Here is a 19,600-nt window from a genome sequence, read left to right on the forward strand (position 1 = left end):
TATTTATTTAAATATAATCATTTGAAGATTTGAAAATATAATCTTTTGAAGATTTGAAAATATAATCTTTTGAAGATTTAAAAATATAATCTTTTGAAGATTTAAAATATAATCTTTTGAAAATTATAAAATTATTAATGGGGTTTGGAGTTTGGGATTTAGACAAAATAGATAAGAAAGATGGGGTTTGGGGTTTAGGGTTTAGGGGTTTAGACAACATATCTCGTTAAAACCTCGTAAGCCCACGAGGAAATAACGAGGAACTAAAAAAAAAAAAGAAAGCCTCGTTAATTCCACGTAAGCTTACGAGGTCGTTACGACGATTTGCGCTTACGTGGAATTAACGAGGCACGTGTATTTCTTTTTTTCTACTTTCCTCGTTATTTCGTCGTAAATTACGAGGAATTAACGAGGTTTTCTTTCTAAACCTCTAAAATCAAAAACCCGAAACCACAAACACCATCTTTCCTATCTTCTACTCTTCATATTCCAATCCCAAACCTCAATCTTTTATTTTTCATTCAAAACCTCAAACCTCAATATTCTTAACATTTCAAACCTCAAAATTTATAATCACAATTCTTTAACTTCTAATATCAATCTCTTCTTCCTAATTTAAACTTATACAAAATCAAATTATTTATTTAAATATAATCATTGGAAGATTTGAAAATATAATCATTTGAAGATTTAAAATATAATCTTTTGAAAATTATAAAATTATTAATGGGGTTTGGAGTTTGGTATTTAGACAAAATAGATAAGAAAGATGGGGTTTGGGGTTTAGGGTTTAGGGGTTTAGACAACATATCTCGTTAAAACCTCGTAAGCCCACGAGGAAATAACGAGGAACTAAAAAAAAAAAGAAAGCCTCGTTAATTCCACGTAAGCTTACGAGGTCGTTACGACGATTTGCGCTTACGTGGAATTAACGAGGCCCGTGTATTTCTTTTTTTTTTTACTTTCCTCGTTATTTCGTCGTAAATTACGAGGAATTAACGAGGTTTTCTTTCTAAACCTCTAAAATCAAAAACCCTAAACCACAAACACCATCTTTCCTATCTTCTACTCTTCATATTCCAATCCCAAACCTCAATCTTTTATTTTTCATTCAAAACCTCAAACTCAATATTTTTTTTCTTTATAATCGAATCACATGCATTAAGTCTGAAATTCAATCATATTAAAACACAAATACATCAATCGGATACATTTTCGTCATCACTAGAAACATCATCATTTTCATTAAACTCGTCTTCAACAGCTTCGTCTGTGCCATCGTCGGTAAGATCTTCATACTCATGATTATGCGGATCAATGAGAAGAATGTCATCAATTTGTTGTTCAGGTTCCTCGACTTCATTTATCTGTTCTTCTTGCAATGGTGGTTCTTCTCCACTTATGATTCGTCCTCGAGGTGTAACTTTGATCACGGATAACCAATTTATTCCCGATTCTCTCATCCGAGGGTATGGAAGGTAGCTAACTTGATCTGCTTGTGAAGCTAAGATGAAAGGCTCGAATTTGTTGTACCTGAAAATAAAGAAAACATAGAAGTAAGCTTATTCTGCTCATGTATGCCAAATAAAGAATTTGTTGTACCTTCGTCCACCATTGACATCAACTACACCGAATTTGTTAAACCGAACACCTCTGTTGACGACGGGGTCGAACCACTCACATTTGAAGAGGACGCATTTCAGCTTCAATATCCCTGGAAATTCCACTTCGATAATCTCTGTCAAGATACCGTAGAAATCGGTTTCCCCTTTCACACATATTCCATAGTTACTGGTCGCCCGCTGTCTACCATACTCATATGTGTGAAAAGTATAGCCTCGTGTGAAATACATCTGTGAAGTGGTGACCTTTACATGTGGAGATTGAATTACTTCATGTAACCACTTAGGATAATCTGCATCGTCGTCAAAATCAACCTGCAAAAACAAAGTGAACGTTAAAATACAAATCATTTATGAATAAAGAGTTTGAGTTAATACCTGACTCTTCAACCACTTTATAAAGTGTTGATCTTTCCTTTTGTCTACGTCAGTTGTGGATATACCAGGGAATGTTTCTTCGACTTGTGAAACAAATAGGCTGTAAAATCACATTTTATATTAATTAATATTTGACAATTATATATATGTGTTAATTTATATATACGTGTCCATTTATGTTACCTTTCAAAATAACGAATCAATGGATCCTCACAATTAAGTAGAATATAGGTGTGTGCACTATGAGCGTCTTCTTCACTCGACCACCAAACCTCTTTTGATTTTCCACCCAGTCGCCCAATCTGGCTAAAGATGTCTGGAACACCAGCAACTGCGTATGTTGGCGCGACACCACCATCATCATATCTCCTTGGAGCTCTTTTCCGAGTACGTACTTTTGACGCAAAGTAGTACGATGTGAAGTGAGAAGTTTCTTCCGTCAAACTTCCAGCAATTATAGAACCTTCAACCTTTGCAAGGTTCTTTGCTTTTCCCTTCAAATATTTCATGGCTCGCTCATACTGATACATCCATCCGTAATGTACAGGTCCACGAAGCAATGCCTCATATGGAAGGTGGACAGCTAGATGCTCCATTACGTCAAAAAACCCAGGAGGAAATATCTTCTCCAAGTTGCACAATAAGATGGGAATGTTCTCTTGAAGCTGTTCCACGACTTCTACTTTAAGGGTGCGGGTGCTCAGATCCCTGAAAAATGCTCCAATGCCTTGTATATTCCAAAAACAATTATACACATATTAGTCATATATATTTCAAACTAAATCATTATATATAAAATAACTGCAATAATAAATATAGTACCTGCAAGTGCTTCATGTACGTTTGTAGGAAGTAGCTCCGCAAAAGCAAAGGGAAGTAGTCGTTGCATAAAGACATGACAGTCATGACTCTTCATCCCGGAGAACTTTTGACCCTTTTCAACGCATCTAGACAGATTTGAAACATACCCATCGGGGAATTTCACTTCTGATGCTACCCAGTTGAACAACACCGACTTTTTTTCTGAAGACAATCTGAATATCGGAACAGGAACTTGTCCATTGCTGTTTATATGTAACTCGCTTCTTGAGCAAATATCCGGCAAGTCTAACCTCGATTTTATGTTGTCTTTTGTCTTCCCCGGGACATTCAATATTGTATTCATGATGTTCTCAAAGAAATTCTTCTCTATATGCATCACATCGAGGTTGTGGCGCAGAAGAAGATCCTTCCAATATGGCAACTCCCAAAATATACTCTTCTTGTGCCAGTTGTGATGAACACCGTAAGAATCAGGCATATTAGGGGGAACATGCCAATTACCACCACGAGGAACTGTTTCCAAAGCTCCATAGTAATCGAGTTGCTTTTCAGTTTCTTCTCCAGTTAAATATGGAGGAGGAGTGTCTCTCACAACCCTTTTGTGCCTAAACAATGTCTTGTTTCTTCGGTACGGATGGCCAATGGGAAGAAATCTACGATGACAATCGAACCAACTTGTCTTCCTCCCATTCTTCAGTTGAAACGCATCTGTCGCTCCATTACAATATGGACAAGCTAATCTCCCATGTGTAGTCCATCCCGACAACATCCCATAGGCAGGAAAGTCACTTATGGTCCACAAAAGCATCGCTCGCATAGTGAAATTCGTCTTCGTTGAGCAGTCATACGTCCTCTCCCCTGTTGACCACAAATCCTTCAACTCTTTTATCAGTGGTTGCAGGAAAACATCCAGCGACCTTTTAGGATGTTTTGGACCAGGTATTAATATGGTCAAGAATAGCAACTCCCGTTGCATGCACATCTCCGGTGGCAGGTTGTATGGCGTAAGAAAGACTGGCCACAATGAATATTGTCTCCCTGACATTCCGAATGGACTAAATCCATCTGTGCATAATCCGAGATACACATTCCGGATATTGCTAGCGAATTCCGGATATACTTTGTTAAAATGTTTCCAGGCTCTTGCATCTGATGGATGTGTCATCTCACCATCCGTCTGAGTATGCTCGGCATGCCATCTCATCTTTCCAGCAGTCTGCTCTGATTGGTACAATCTTTTCAATCTGTCTGTAATTGGTAGGTACCACATCCTTTGGTACGGTACCCTATTACGTCCCCGTCCTTGCGGCTTGAATCGTGGCTTCTTGCAGAATCGACATTCTTCTAACTTCTCATCATTTCCCCAGTAGATCATGCAGTTGTCGATGCAAACATCTATCATCTCCGAAGGCAACCCAAGACTATACACCAGTTTCTGAATCTCATAATAAGAATCAGCAGACACATTGTCTTCCGGCAAATACTCTTTGAACAAGTCTGCCCATTCATTCATGCAACTTTCAGGTAGATTGTGATCAGTTTTAATATTCATCATTCTAGCAGCCAACGACAATTTAGAGAGACCTTCTCTACAACCACTGTAAAGTGGTTGATTCGCCGCATTTAACATTTCATAAAACTTTTTTGCATCTATGTTAGGTTCTTCATCTTCATCATGAGCTACAAATGCATCAGTTACCATATCATGAACCCTATCAAAATCTACCATCTGCTCCTCCTGATGGTAACTAGGTTCATTATGCAAATGAAGAGCAACCGGTTCTTCCTGAAAATTGCTATTACTACTACTAGCTTCATTCTGATCATAATTATTATAACCTTCTCCATGTTGAAACCAGATATAGTAATTTGGCGTGAAACCTCTATTTATTAAATGCTTCCAAACATTTTCACGATTTGCCAATTTCGAATTGTTGCATTTCCGACATGGACAGAACATCTTACCGCTTTCTAGGGCGAGCGGTGTGGAATCTGCTTGATGCATAAATGTCTCTAGTCCCGCAATATATTCTTTCGTCACTCTCCCGTTAGCATCTCTATGCAAATACATCCACCTCCGCAACTCGTAGACATTCCCGGAGCCTGACATTTTTTTCCTTTCACGTTTTTCTTTTTTTTTCTTGTTGGTGTGTTTAAAATGATGTTGAAACTTCCATATTTATAGAAAATTTTCGAATCTGGTAGTTGAAGTTTTGCGATGAATTTGCGAGGAAAAGGTAGGTAGCCAAAAAAAACGTGCTTTAAAATTCCTCGTTAAGTTCACGTATATCATTTCCTCGTAAAGGTGACGTAAATTTACGTTGATTTAACGAGGAAAATATATTTCCACTTTTCCTCGTAAAGATAATGCAAGCTTTACGTGGTCTTTACGAGGAAAGTGTATTTCCTCGTAAAGACCACGTAAAGTTACGTGGGCTTTACGACGAAATATTGTCTTCGTTAGTTTACGAGGAAATAACGAGGTTTATTTCTTTCTTTGTAAATTCCTCGTAAGTTCCTCGTAAATTTACGATGATTATATTTCCTCGTTAACTTTCCTCGCCAAAATGCTGTTTTCTTGTAGTGATAACTTATGGTTTCATATAGAATATATGCGGTTTACAATGTGCTATAATTTTTTTTTCAGATTCTATTTTAAGGTCGTCTTATACTCGTGACTTGACCGGTATTTGCCTTGAAAAAGAGTATTTGTCGTTAGAAAACCGGGTAACAAATTAAAAAAATTGACTACTTGCAAGAACAAGACAAATATCAAATATCGTTTTATTTTTTGATACTTGCCTCATTACTCAGTGCGTCTTACGCATTTTATAAAATACTCGATATTTACTAAATATACTTGTTATTACTTGCAAAATAAAATTTATCATGTCTTTTGTTTAGTAATGATTAATACAATATTAATTTGCTTAATAAACAAGATAACCCATTATTAAATAAAATATTAAAATTCAAATTAAAAAATCAAATCCATGTTTTGTCATTCAACTTGTCAATAAAATATCTCTATGAATAATAGTTTCATATTGTCTTTCAATATTTCGAACACTTATTTTCATTTTTGTCTATTTCTTTAAGAATTTATGTACCTTGAATATTAAAAATTTAGAATATATTTCTTTTTGTATGTAGTCAAGAGACAATTACTTGGTTTAGCAAGTAACAAGACAAAACAAGTTACTTGCAAGTAGGGGTAGGTATTTGGATACTGTTCGTGTTTGGATCAGGTATTTCAGATTTTTGGGTATCTCGGTATATGGATATAAAACCCGTTTGGATATTTCTGTACTTCGGGTCGGGTTTGGATATTTTTAGTTTGGGTTCAGTTATTTTGGATCGGGTTTGGATATTTAGATTTTAAAAGAAAAAATATTTTTTTTCATTTTTTAAGTTTCTTGTATTTAAAAATATAGATTTCACTTAATTGAATTTTCTATTTTTATAGATTTCACTCAACTGATTTTTATATTTTCTTATAGATTGAATGATTAATAGATTTGAGATAACATGTCAAAAAAATATATATTACTTTAGCTATTGTTTTTAATCTTTGAATGTAACTTTTGTTAATACATAAAACAAAAAGTTTGACATGCATTTTAAATGAATATCAAATTATTTTCTCCATAATTATATATATACTATATGATTTTAAAGTATATATAACATCAATATAAATATTTTAAATAAAATAAGAGATGTAATTTAGAAATATTAAGGTAAGTATACATATGTTCGGTTATCTTCGGATATACTTTCGGGTTTGGGTATTATCCATTCGGGTTTGGATACTACCCGTTCGGGTGTAGATATTCAATCTCTCCTAACTTAATATATGTTCAGGTATTTTGCTATTTCGGTTTGGATTTTGATTCGAGTTTTTCAGCTTGGATTTTGATTCGGGTTTTTCGGGTCAGGTAAAATCCCCACCCCTACTTGCAAGTATCAATTTCTTTCCAAGTACTTGTCTCAAGCAAGGTAAATATCAAATTTTAAAAGTTTTACTTGAACAAACCAAATCAAGTAACCAAGAATTGACAAGTAATTGACTCTCGCCTACCCCTAGCTATTTTATGGCAGTTCTTAGCACAGATAACGAAACATCCTCTGGTTCCAAGGAAGATTTATCTTTTTGTCGACAGTTCCAAGGAATATCACACTTGCAGATTACAAGCAAATAATAATGGATTTTTTTGTGAAAGAAAAAACAGATTAGTCTCCAATTAATTAAGAACTGGTCTGGAGAGACGATGGCTAATTAGAAGGCATCTTTCTTGCCAATAAGCCATAACCAATCCAAAGCAACTCCTGCAAATATTCCTCCTAATAGAAATATCACCAGCAAGTTCCCTAATGCATTCTGCTCCGGACCCTTTCACAAAAAACATATATAGTACTTGTCAACAATAAAATAACACATACTAACATGTTGGGTTTCCATTTAAACACGCAAAAGAAATTAAACAATCAAATTAATCTATAAACATTAGAATAGATTACCTTGTAACCTTTAGGAGCTGCGGTGAGAATGCAAACTGTGAGATGTCCATTAGTTAGCCCCAAAACAGAAATGAGCATAATCATCCATCCTTGATCCCCATATTTCGCGGTGAAGTAGAACGCAGGAACGAGTAAATAACGTGACAAAACCGCAACGGTGATTAGTTTTCTATTCTCAATTTTGAGCCATTTCACCAGCGGTGTGTACCTCCCTACCAGATCCCAACAATTGTACATGGCTACTAGGACAAGCGCGTACCAAGCACCTAGCCCGTGTTCTCCCGTGTTCTCGTACAAGAACCCGGGAAAAATGGATAATGTCAAAACGTAGATGAGAGCTAGATTCACTGCATAGTCTACGTTTTGACGCAATAGCTCTTTATTGCTTAGTCGTTGATTCTTGGAATCATCATCAGCCTGCATAGAAGAATCAAGAAGCTCAAACAATAATTAATAATGAAAAATCTTGAAAAAAAGATCAAGAGAAGAATCTAGAGGAATCTGAAGTTACCAAGTCGGATTGGTTTTGGATACCAGCAGCAGCAAGATCAGCAGAAACAGTTTTAGATCCTTCCAAAGCGGCTTTTCTTCGATAATACTTAACGATGGGGAGTTTAGGGAACACATATGCGTAAAGCATCACACAAAGAAACTCTATGAATGTTGAGATCGCTAAGAATATCACTGCAAGAAAAAGAAAAAAAAAGCAAGAAATGTAAGTTCTTGAACACTTGAGAAGCTATAAAGATCTTCATAAAAAAAAAGGTTAAAACTCACTTGCTCCTTTACGTTGACCAGCGTGTGAGTTATCAAAAGCTGCTTTAGTTATTAGCCTAAGCCCTGAAGTTAGAGCACCGGCTACTGCCAAACCCGCCATGAATGACTACAAAGAAGCAAGAAAATTCGGTTAACTTAAACAGATTAATCTAAACCAAGATCTTGAAATCAGTTAAACCTGGATGAATTCAGAGCACATCAATGATAAATCACCGATCATTCCTCCTTGAACGGTAGCATCAGAAAGGCCGAAAGAAGCAACTATTAAGCATAACCCGACATAAGGTCCTACTCCACCACGTCCTTTTGTAGCCAAATCCAACTGTTTTTTGAGTTAAAAAGAGAGCGTTGAGTCCATAAGCAAAATTCAGTTCCATTAGAAAGATTAAGACTTAAAAATAAAACGTACAACTATCAGCAAGAAGGTGGATATTGTGAACAGAATGTAACCAAACAGGTTGCGTTTCCTAGTATCGATTTTTGATTCATGGTATGAAAGAATCACGATTGTTCCAAGCGCGAATGGTTGGTACACAAGTGGTAATACCCTTGAAGGATGATAATCCTACAAACAACACAAAACGTTTCAACTATTTTTCCTACAAAACCAAAACAGAACATTAGATAACCAATTCGAACCGAAACCGAACCGGGAAAACTAGGTAGTAGTAATCTGCAATGGTGAGAATACTGTTCCAAGAAACAAGAGCTCCGATTCCAAGAATACAACAAACAACCGTTGCTTGAAACTTCCCCTGTTTTTAAGACATAAACAAGAATCTTTTTTTTTTTTTTTTTTTTTTTGAAACAGACATAAACAAGAATCTTAGTTCTAAATTCAGAGAAAAACAATGAAAAGTTAATGGATCTGAGTTTTTGGTTTTGTAGAATTTAACCTGAAGCTTCTCAGGAGCTTGATTCTCGTTTCTATCCACCATTCTCAAATAGTTACAGATAACTCAAAAGCACATAACCCTGTTTTCAAGAGGAAGAACTTGATCGAATACAAGATGTCGTTTTCTTTTCTTTTCTTTTATAGGGGTGGGGTGTGGGAAAGCAAAAGCTACGTGTTATACTTACTTGGAAAATTTAGCACATGAGGGTATTGCAGAGTCAACGGGCTTTTCGATTATATTACGACTAAAGCTTTCATGTAGATTCAAAACAAGATTCTTAAATTATGGAGATGAGCGAGTACTTTTAAGGTTTGACAGCGAAAGTGAGAGGATAAAATAAAGACTCAGAAGAACAGAAAAGAGAAACGAATCAAAAAGATTAAAGAATCCCAAGTGTGAAAGCTTTTATCGTTTTCTGTATTTGATCGACTGGAAGACGGTGTAGACTTTGTTGTCTGAAAGCAATCCCTGTGAAAATTCTTTTATTGATTAATATCCACATCTCTATGAAGTAAATTCACTTAGTGATTGATATCCACATATCTTTGTGGGAAAAAGAAAGTTTTTCGCTGGCAAGATTATCAAATAGTAATTGTGATCCGATTAATACCAAGTTGTCTTTTTGGGGAATATTACCCATGTTTATATTTTTCAGAAATAATATAACACCAACTTTATAGCAATTATAAATATTTTTGGGAAGTAATATTTTATTTTTGGATAGTAATATTTTATTTTTTGTACTCAGAATAAATATCCCTCCTGCCTTTTAATTTCTATGATTTTTAGAATAGTAGTTGCTCGTAATTCGTAAATTATTACTAGTAGTATACAAGTATCGGTTGACTATGTATTTTTAATCAAATCATCACATGTTATAACATTTTTATAGATTTTAGAAATTGACAATTAATGAACTGGCCCGATGGGTCTTAAAGTCGTAACTGGTACATGACAATCAAACAAAAACAAAACGAAATAAAATGGATGGAACTTTGATGAATTTGCGTTTCTAAAGGAAAAAACATTGATGAACAAGTGAAACACATTTTTGCCAATTTTGTGAAGCATTGAATTGAAAATCCACCTTCAGCTATTGGAATGCTTTCCTGCTAGTATTCTCCCCTCTTACCGATAAATTTCATTTAGTGGTTAGTACTCAGTTTTGTCTTTCCGGGAAGATATTTTTAATGTATCCCATGTTTATAATTTTTTTACAGAAATAAATCACACCAACTTTACAGCAATTAGATTTATAGTTCTGGAAAACAATATTTTTATTTGTATTTAGGATAGTCTTCGTGATTTTTAATTAATACGAAATTTTATAGAACAATAGTTGCTTGTAAATTATTATAAAAGTATCGGTTGACGATGTTTTCACTCAAAAGCATCACATGTTAACAAATTTTAATGATTTAAGAAAATGCTATTTAATGAGATTTCCAGATGGATCTAAACTCTAAAGAGATCGTAAGTGACAGAAAGAAAAGGATTGAGCACTGATGAAGATTAAGTTGGACATGTGAAAAACATTTTTGCAATCCGAAGAAGCATTGAATCAAAAATTTACTTTTAGTTATTGTAATTCTTTCGCGTTATTATTCTCCAGGACCGTCTAAAATTATTTTTGGATCCTGTTCAAAAAACTATTAATAATATATTTAATAATATAATAGAGTAGTTTAAAATTTTTATTTGATGTATATTTGACATCTTTTTGAAAATATTAGCTCTAAATTTAACACTGTTTCTAAAAATTTAAAGTTTTATATCATAATTTATATATTTGTATTTAAAATTCTTAATTTTTTAATATTATTTTACTCAGACTCTATTCGACCGCTGTACTTGCACATGCTGTTAGACAGCGCTGTTATTCTCTTCTTAATTTTTTCGTGACTATTCGGTTGGATGGAGCCACCAACCCTCTCGATCATTGCCAGCCGGCATAATATGATTGTGTTCAACAAATGATCGAGAGGGCTGGTGGCTTCATACTAATAAAGTGGAGGTAGGTATCTTCTCCGAGTTACAAATCAAAGAACTCGTGAGGTGTTCTTGTCTCGTCGTACCTGTTGGAATATTTTGTGGTCTCTCTATGTTTGTGGTTCTATGGTCTCCGAACTATTCTCCGGATGAATCGCCTCCCACTAGTGCTATTGTTCCTAGGTTTGGGATTTTATACCGAACCGGATTTTTTGAACCGTACTGAACCGAAATTTGGGAAATTCGGTTTGATGTCACTTGAGAATGTAAAACTGAACGGCATAATTTAAAATTGTTTCGGTTATTGGTTAATTCGTTTCGGTTTGAAAAAACCAAACGGTTACCGAATTAAAAAAAATGTTTTTCAGTTTTTCTATCAGACTAAACCTAATCTTCTTCTTCTTCGTTATGAAACGGCGATGTCCGGTTCTTCTTCTTCTTCACTAACTTGTCTGTCTCGTCTTCACCACCCAATCTCGATCTTAATCTTCACGACCTCATCGACTCTTGTTCTTCACCACATCATCGTCTCTTGTTCTTCACCACCTCATCTCCTTCTCCATATAATCTTATGCTTTTCATTCCTCTCTGGATTTTTCTTCTTCCTTGAATGAATTAACAAGTATAGTGTACATTCTGATACAAATCGAGATATACATTCTGATACAAATCGGTTTTTCGGGTATCTTAATTTTTTGGATTTTAAAATTAAACTCTGATTGGGTATTATAAATTTCTAAACGAGATTTGAATCAGATTCTTCCGGATCCGGGTAAGTTCGTAAAACCCTAAATATCTAAATAACTTATAAATATATATATGTGTATAAAAATGTCATTAAACAATTTATAAAAAGGTAAAGCCTAGTCTTGCGGGGGTGCGCTGATCAAACTCTAGTATTTTATTAAAACTGAAGTGCAAAAAAATACTTACATATTTTAAGTGATTTCTTACATCTTTTTCATTCCCTTTTAAACTAATTTTAAATACTTTATTTCATTTATTTTCCAAATAATTCTACAATATTTATTATAAAAGTGCAAAATAGAATATGCCTATTTAACTTATTTTATTACATCTTTTACGCTATTTTTTACTCTTCCTAATTATTTTATTAATTATCTTTTCTATAATAATTCGATATCATTGATTTTATGTGTTAACCATAAGAATTCAAACCGATTAAAACAAATCTTTTATTTCTTAGATAATCAGGTAGATATGAATATTCATGTATTCGTTTGGGTATGGATCAGTTATGTCAAGTATTTTTTTGGATTTTGAAATAATGCCCTTCGAGTATTATAAACTTTTGGATGGTGTTCGAGTCGGTCCTTCTGAGTTTGAGTTTGGGTTGGTGCAGTTCTGATGTATAAAAGCTTAAAAATATTGAAATGATCATATATGTATTTGAAATATCATTTAAACAATTTTGTAAAAAGGTAACCCAGTACCTGCGAGGATGCTTTAGATAATTATTAAAGTAATTTGTCTACAAATTGAAGTTGGTGAAGGAAAATATGTTCACATGTGAATAACTGTCGATGAAAACTCATAGAGCATTTTTCTTACCAACAAGCCATAGCCAACCTAATGAAATTCCTGTAAGTGCCCCTCCTAGTATAAAAGTAACCAGCAAATTCCCCAATGCATTCTTCTCCGGACCCTTCAAAACATTACAAAATCCGAATAAAATGGAGCTATAATTTGATTGTTTATAAGAAATGCTATCACGAAGAAACAATCAACCTCGTAAGAAGGCTAGATGAATTACCATGTATCCTTTGGGAGCTATAGCCATAATGCACACAGTGAGATGTCCAGTAGTTAATCCCAAAACAGAAATGAGCATTATCATCCATCCTTTATCACCATATTTTGCCGTGATATAGAATGCCGGAACGAGTAAATAACGGGACAAAACCACAATGGTTAGTACTTTTCTATTCTCGACTTTCAGCCATTTCACCAGCGGCAAGTATCTCCCGACCAAGTCCCAAAAATTGTACACTGCTACTAGGATAAGCGCGTACCAAGTGCCTAACCCGTGTTGTCCCGTGTTCTCGTATAAGAACCCGGGAAAAATGGATAATGTCAAAACATAGATGAGAAATAGATTCACTGCATGGTCTATGTTTTGAAGCAATAGCTCTTTTTTTCTTAGCCTTTGATTCTTGGAATCATCATTAGTCTACACAGAAAATAAGGAAAATAAACAATGCTTAGGGAGGGGAATCTTTTTCAAAAATAAAAAAGATCAAGAAAATATTGTAAAATAAACTGAGAGAACAATTTCAGGCATCCAAAAGTTACCAAATCTGATTGATTGTGGATGCCAGCAGCAACAAGATCAGCAGCAACAGTTTTGGATCCTTCTGAAGCGGCTTTGGTGCGGTAATATTTAACAATGGGTAGTTTTGGGAATATGTAAGCGTACAGTATCACACAGAGAAACTCTATGAACGTTGAAATTGTTAAGAATATCACTACAAAATAAGAAAAATGCAATAAATGAAACTTTAATCACATACTTACTCCCAAAAGATATTGGAATATTTTTTTGGATTTGAGATATCCCCAAAATGTTTAACTTACTTGCTCCTTTTCTTAGACTGTCGTTTGATTTCTCGAAGACTGCTTTAGTTATTAGCCTAAGCGCTGTGGTTAGACCTCCAGCTAGAGCCGAACCGGCCAAGAGTGACTACAAAGAAGCAATATTTATATCTAGCAGAAATGTTATATCTAAACAAATTTTCTAAACGAGGGAACTCGAATATGTTATAACTGATTAAATTAACCTGCATGATTTCAGGGCACATCAAAGATAAATCCCCGACCAGTCCTCCCTTAACAGTAGCGTCCGCGATGCCAAAAGAAGCAACGATTGTACATAGACCAATATAAGGTCCGACTCCACCGTGTCCTTTTGTTGTCAAATCCAACTGTTTTTTTAAGTTCCTTAGAAATTTGAGTCCATAATCGAAGTTCAGTTCTATCGAAAATATTATTATAAGATTTTTTTTCTTTTGGCGGCAACATAAAGTATTATTATAAGATTAAGGCTTTAAATGTGAACTTACGACTATGAGCAAGAATGTGGATGTTGTGAATAGAGTGTAACCAATAATGATTCGTTTTCGAGTATTGATTTTTGATTCGTGGTATGCGAGAATGGCGATTGTTGCAACTGCAAATGGTTGGTATATAAGTGGTAGAACCCTTGAAGGATGATAAGCCTACAAGAAACATATATCTGACTGGTCAGTTGTGAGTTTTTAAATTGTGACTACCAGAAGAATAATCTAAAATAAACATTATTTACCAAGTGACTGATTATGTGTCTTCAACACATATCATTTTTAGAAGAAAGTGATGATGTGGCCTATTCAACAATATGATATGACTCTCACCTAGTTATATGGCTAATAATAATTATAACATGGCTTATAACAATTATAACACAAAATTTAACTATAAAATTCCAATATATGGGCGATATAGTCATTACTATAATTTAAAAAGCTAGTCAATAACAATTTGAATTTATTAGAATCTAATCTAAACGTATACTCTAAACAAGTTAATAAATAGAAAATATTTTATTTTATTTTTATTAGTATTTATTTATTTTCAATATTTATAATGAGCTCATCCTAAAGTTGTAAGAAGTATTTCATTCTTAAACTTATATTTCATGAATAAATTTTTATATACTATTCATATCTCGGATTTTTAAAATATAGTATATAGATTTCTTTAACTAACATATAGTATATACGTGATACTATAATTCATGTTTAAGACAAAAGTACCTTAATATAAACTATCATATGTAATTTAAACAAGTGCTCTATATTATATTTTAAAAATTTATTGCATGATATTAAGATATCTAATAAAATTCTTAATACTAAAATAAATATTTAAAGGAAAAAAGGAAAAATGTTAAAATAACTCAAATGAAATGTTAAGAGCATATGCAACGGTGAGCTGTTATACCAGTTCTTAGTAATTAAACAATATTATAAAAAAAACAAATGAAGAAATGAAAAGGATAGAGGGAAGAGAGAAAGTTGACAAAAAAAAAAGAGGGAAGAGAGAAAGCTGCTCTCTGCGAAGAGCTTTCTGATTTTGCTGAGTTGTGTTCTCCAATTGTCATCTTATTATCGCATAAAGTTTTTTTAAACTAAAATTTAATTATAAAGGCAATTATGAAAATATATTAATATAATAAATTGAAACTTATATCTGAAAACATAAACGCTTTGTTTTACATAAAACGACTATTTTATTACTTAAAAAACTTGAGGTGATCAGATCGGAATAGAAAAAGTAACAGAACTCCCTATGAAAAAATATGCCAATCAAGTTAGAAAAAAAAATCGTGCAATCTTAGGTAAAAAATCCAAAATTCCGTTTTGTGCTCTTGAGATGTGAAAAATTTTGAAGTCCGAAAAACATATATGTAATGTATGCGTTAATGATGATCTAGCTGTACGTAAAACTCTCGCATCATAAGGGTTCCACCCCTCCCCCGGCAAGGCGGGAATACTATTTTATATGTGTAAGTGTCTTAGTGATTTTGATTTTCTATAATTCAATCAGGTAAAACCGAAATAATTAAAATTGTACCAAATCAAAATAGAGAAAGTAATTTGGATTTGGTAATATCAAATATACCTAATATATAAAAATGGTTTAGTATATAAACTATTCAAACCAAATAAATCGATCAATTAAAATATAGAAGCATAATTATATATAAATTATATAATATAATCAATAATATACAAACTATTTATTTTATTGATATGATCTTCACATTTAAATGTTGGTTTTAGTAATTTAATATTTTATTTTAATTTAAAATTTATAATTTAGTTTTATCAAATTAATAAAACATATTTTTTACTTTTTGTTGACAAAAATGTGTGTCAATATTTAGTTATTTATAATAATATGAATTACTAATTTTGTTTACTTTTATTCTATGAAACTATTATTATTATTGTTAACTTAATCTGTTTACTAATTATTTTAAATTAGTAAAAAGAAAAAAATGGTCTATTTAAAAGCCAAAATATCTCCATGTTATATAAAAGCGGATATCTAATCATACAAAATAAAATTCATTAATATTATAAAAGATAAATAAATTTATGGTTTTTGGTATAAAACCAAAAAAACTGAAAATCGGCGGTATATAAATGAACAAAACCAAATAAATATTATTTTAAATATGGTAGCTATCTTTATGATTTGAAATACAAAAAAAAACTGAACTGAGATCGAAAAGATATCCGGATTGAATACCCTAAAACACTTAAACTAAATCAAATATTTGAATTCTATTAAAATACTAATATTAATAAGCTTAGAAATCTTAAGTTGAAAACCTTAGGGATGTGAATGCTCTAAGACCCATTCAGTATATTAATTTCAAACTTTTCTACATTGTTTTGTTAAAAGCCTTCAAATTCAACACTTACGACCAATCACGTCCAGTTATATTTTTTTAATTCTTTTTCTTGGTTTTATATTTTTGTAATTTAATGGAACATGGTGCCAAATTTAAAATGCTAATGAATGCATAAAACTTTAACTAAAACTACAAAATTTATTAAAATCATGGGTGCAAGAACCCCTACTCACTCCATAGCTAATAAATCATACTGAATTGAATAGTAAATCTCACTTTTACTGAAAATTAACTACTTTATGAATTTAATATAATTTTTATAAATATTAGATTTTAATTATTGAAAATATATACAAATGTGATTTTTAAAAAAATCAGAATATATCTTATGATAAATTAATAATCACAATTTGTTTTGAACTAACACTATAAAAAAAAAATTTGAAGTTGGTTTTTATTAGAATTCTATCAAAATTATTTTGAGAGCTAAATAATAAATATTAGTTTAAATACTTATATTTTTTTCTTTCTATCCAAATTTTATTAGTAACAATTTAATCTATAATATTCCATAAAATATATTATATACAAAATATTACTTCCGAAATATATTTTTTAATAATGAAGAACAAGTCAGTGTTTCTTCTAATTCTTTTTTTTCCAACTTTTTGGTCACCATTGAAAATCTATGTTTTATCAATAACCAAAACAAAAATCAAATTTGAGTATGGGAATTAACCGAACCGGGAAAACTTGGTAGTAGTAATCTGCGATAGTGAGCATACTGTTCCAAGAAACAAGACCTCCGATGCCAAGAATACAGCAAACCACCATTGCTTGATACTTACCCTGTTTTGTGAAGTCAGAATATAAACAAGAATCTGGGGGAAAACATTGAAAGATCTTGTTTAGGATCTGAGATTTGGGTTCTGGAAACTTACCTGAAGCTTCTCAGGAGCGTGGTTCCCGTATCTATCCACCATTTTCTAATAGCTCAGGAGCTCAAAAGAACATAATTCTGTTTCAAGATTCAAGAACTGGATCTAACCCAAGATGTTGTGTCTTTTTTATGGTGCTAAAGCCACAGATACTTACTTGGAACTTAGTACATGTGAGGGATTGCAGAGTCAACGACTTGCTGCATGTCTATTCAAAACAAGACTCTTGAAACATGGAGATCAGTGTGTAAACTGTAGGGGTTTAAGGTTTGACAGCAAATTTGAGAAGTTAAAATAAGACTCAGATCCCTGCCCTTGTTTTACAAACATAAATGAATAAGACTTAAAAATTGGCATGACCTAAGGTCTAGTGTTTGGTTTGGCAACTTTTCTTCCACTTGCCTTTTACGTCGATTTAACAGAACTAGAAACTTTAACAATTTCTGATATGTGGAAGCCTTTGGCCCGTTATCTGAGAAAAAGAAAAAAAAACTTTAACAAATAAAAGGAAAAAGTTAAGAGAAATAAAATGAAAGGCAAAAGAAAAGAAAAATAACATAATACAGTTTAACAATTAAACTGAAATTTGTCAAAACAGAAAAAAAAATCCAGCATGTTTTCCCTTGGTATAAAATCATTTTGTTCATTTTGTTCATTTTGAACAAATTTTTATAAAATTTGTTCATAATACGTTGTGTATATATCAAGCTTTCTTAAATTTGATGAAATAAATAGTTTTGTGAATAGAAAATATAATAATATAAACAATTGACAAAACGTCCATATATACAAATTAGTATTTTTTTGTTTGAAAACTTGATAAATAAAAATTTTAAATTACGTTATACTAAAAATACATTTCGTCGTTAACGAAAAATAAGTTTATAGAAATGGAATTTCAGATTAAACAAGTTCATCTAATTTAGTAAAACGAATAATCTAATTTTAATTAAAATTAAAATTATAAATAATGCAAATTTTATCAATTGTAAAGATAGCTAATTTTCTAACGAATGCAGTTTCTATTTTTATGAATATTCAAAAATTTACTTTGTTTTGGTTCTACGGAGTGTAGAAAGTGTTTTCTACGGATAAGAAAGCTTGATTTTTCTAAAAATTAGGAAGCTTCAGTTAAAAACATATCTAAAAATATTTTAATATTCTAACTTCTTAACATGTGTATATTTGTTCATAAAAATATTCTAAAAATATTTGTAATCTTTGTACTTGCCGAGAACGTTACAAACATATATTTTGATTTTATATATATATATATATATATATATATGTATATATTCAACATTTTTGATATACTTACAAACATATATGGACTAAAACTTATATATGTATATTATCTTATTAATATAATTATTCATAGAATATTTGAATTCAATTGTGTATTTCAAGGGAATATATAAATATTATTGCTCATGCTGTGCATAGGAATATTTATTTTTAATTAATATTATATATTAAAAATAATAATTGAATTTAAGTATATAAGTATCATAAACATACTAATATAAGTGTACTTATTAAAACTTTTAAAGTATAAAATGATTTACCAAATATGAATATTTAAAATATTTAATAAAAGTTTAAGATATTTAAATAATTTATAAAATAGTTAACATAAACAAAAAATTGTTGAACATCAACGTCCAGATAAACCTACTCTGATTTTTCTACTCTTTCAGGTGTAGGTCGCTCCAGAGATTGGCATGACAACTCATTTTTCGGATCGATGTTTATGCACTTTCTTGTGCGTGTAAAACTCCAATTTTAAAATTTAGGATTGATTTTTTTTATTAACTTGGCAGATAGGTATCTCGAACCTATGAAAGAATTCAGACTAATCTTTTTAATAAGAAATGCAGTCTATATATAAATTCTTTCCTAATATTTAAATATGTTGTAAACAATAGACACATATCTGTGTGATCACAAATGGAACTAATAAATTTTCACTAGAAGAGAATCGATTTTTAGTTTAGATCAACATGACAACTTTTCATCTAGTGAAAATCACTAGACTATCACGGTATGAATAGTTTTATGTTTGATCTTAAAACTAAACTGTAGAATTTGCTTTTAAAAGTTTTGCATCATTATTCCAACTCTTGGAAAATTAACCACAAAAGGTGTTTTTATGGAAAAACTTGTTTATCTTTTTCTTTTCTTTTTTTTTCCTGGCCGAAGCAAGACAATATAGACGGATGGTAGATTTGTGGAAACAAT

General features: G+C 31.9%; 3 protein-coding genes across 7 annotated transcripts; all 3 read right to left on the reverse strand.

The window, feature by feature from the left end:
* Nucleotides 1-1,179: 1,179 nt before the first annotated feature.
* LOC130499563 (uncharacterized) lies at nucleotides 1,180-5,140 on the reverse strand. 2 transcript variants are annotated; one of them, XM_056993740.1, is made up of 5 exons: nucleotides 2,823-5,140; nucleotides 2,184-2,727; nucleotides 2,001-2,100; nucleotides 1,603-1,937; nucleotides 1,180-1,533 (listed from the first exon to the last, which is right to left on the reverse strand). In XM_056993740.1, exons 1-5 carry the CDS (start codon nucleotides 4,930-4,932, stop codon nucleotides 1,200-1,202), a joined length of 3,423 nt encoding a protein of 1,140 aa, XP_056849720.1. In that variant the 5' UTR covers nucleotides 4,933-5,140; the 3' UTR covers nucleotides 1,180-1,199. The 2 variants fall into 2 exon arrangements, with proteins under 2 accessions (XP_056849720.1, XP_056849721.1); XM_056993741.1 differs by lacking the exons at nucleotides 1,603-1,937; nucleotides 2,001-2,100 and having other exon boundaries at nucleotides 1,181-1,533; nucleotides 2,823-4,947.
* Nucleotides 5,141-6,822: 1,682 nt separating this feature from the next.
* On the reverse strand, nucleotides 6,823-9,514 carry LOC108824051 (equilibrative nucleotide transporter 3). Of its 2 annotated transcripts, XM_018597380.2 has the most exons (9): nucleotides 9,201-9,514; nucleotides 9,017-9,095; nucleotides 8,771-8,875; nucleotides 8,530-8,685; nucleotides 8,299-8,442; nucleotides 8,121-8,226; nucleotides 7,855-8,027; nucleotides 7,344-7,760; nucleotides 6,823-7,215 (listed from the first exon to the last, which is right to left on the reverse strand). In XM_018597380.2, exons 2-9 carry the CDS (start codon nucleotides 9,056-9,058, stop codon nucleotides 7,102-7,104), a joined length of 1,257 nt encoding a protein of 418 aa, XP_018452882.2. In that variant the 5' UTR covers nucleotides 9,059-9,095; nucleotides 9,201-9,514; the 3' UTR covers nucleotides 6,823-7,101. The 2 variants fall into 2 exon arrangements, with proteins under 2 accessions (XP_018452882.2, XP_018452883.2); XM_018597381.2 differs by having other exon boundaries at nucleotides 9,017-9,514.
* A 2,942-nt stretch (nucleotides 9,515-12,456) lies between these two features.
* Nucleotides 12,457-17,753, reverse strand: LOC108824990 (equilibrative nucleotide transporter 4). Of its 3 annotated transcripts, none has more exons than XM_056994628.1 (9): nucleotides 17,520-17,753; nucleotides 17,366-17,425; nucleotides 17,169-17,273; nucleotides 14,086-14,241; nucleotides 13,804-13,947; nucleotides 13,601-13,706; nucleotides 13,319-13,491; nucleotides 12,780-13,196; nucleotides 12,457-12,671 (listed from the first exon to the last, which is right to left on the reverse strand). In XM_056994628.1, exons 2-9 carry the CDS (start codon nucleotides 17,405-17,407, stop codon nucleotides 12,558-12,560), a joined length of 1,257 nt encoding a protein of 418 aa, XP_056850608.1. In that variant the 5' UTR covers nucleotides 17,408-17,425; nucleotides 17,520-17,753; the 3' UTR covers nucleotides 12,457-12,557. The 3 variants fall into 3 exon arrangements, with proteins under 3 accessions (XP_056850608.1, XP_056850605.1, XP_056850607.1); XM_056994625.1 differs by having other exon boundaries at nucleotides 17,366-17,442; XM_056994627.1 differs by having other exon boundaries at nucleotides 17,366-17,753.
* Nucleotides 17,754-19,600: the final 1,847 nt, after the last annotated feature.

Source organism: Raphanus sativus, chromosome 9 (assembly GCF_000801105.2).
Source record: "Raphanus sativus cultivar WK10039 chromosome 9, ASM80110v3, whole genome shotgun sequence".
NCBI lineage: Eukaryota > Viridiplantae > Streptophyta > Magnoliopsida > Brassicales > Brassicaceae > Raphanus > Raphanus sativus.

Excerpts from the sequence above, each read along its gene's own strand:
- LOC130499563 (XM_056993740.1), bottom strand. The coding sequence starts at position 4,932 with ATGTCAGGCTCCGGGAATGTCTACGAGTTGCGGAGGTGGATGTATTTG. Across the intron at positions 2,101-2,183 it reads TTGATTCGTTATTTTGAAAG|CCTATTTGTTTCACAAGTCG; the intron begins GTAACATAAATG and ends GTGATTTTACAG. Across the intron at positions 1,938-2,000 it reads TAAAGTGGTTGAAGAGTCAG|GTTGATTTTGACGACGATGC; the intron begins GTATTAACTCAA and ends TTGTTTTTGCAG.
- LOC108824051 (XM_018597380.2), bottom strand. The coding sequence starts at position 9,058 with ATGGTGGATAGAAACGAGAATCAAGCTCCTGAGAAGCTTCAG. Across the intron at positions 8,227-8,298 it reads TGTGCTCTGAATTCATCCAG|TCATTCATGGCGGGTTTGGC; the intron begins GTTTAACTGATT and ends GCTTCTTTGTAG. Across the intron at positions 8,028-8,120 it reads TGGTCAACGTAAAGGAGCAA|TGATATTCTTAGCGATCTCA; the intron begins GTGAGTTTTAAC and ends TTTTTCTTGCAG.
- LOC108824990 (XM_056994628.1), bottom strand. The coding sequence starts at position 17,407 with ATGGTGGATAGATACGGGAACCACGCTCCTGAGAAGCTTCAG. Across the intron at positions 13,707-13,803 it reads TGTGCCCTGAAATCATGCAG|TCACTCTTGGCCGGTTCGGC; the intron begins GTTAATTTAATC and ends GCTTCTTTGTAG. Across the intron at positions 13,197-13,318 it reads TCCACAATCAATCAGATTTG|ACTAATGATGATTCCAAGAA; the intron begins GTAACTTTTGGA and ends TTTTCTGTGTAG.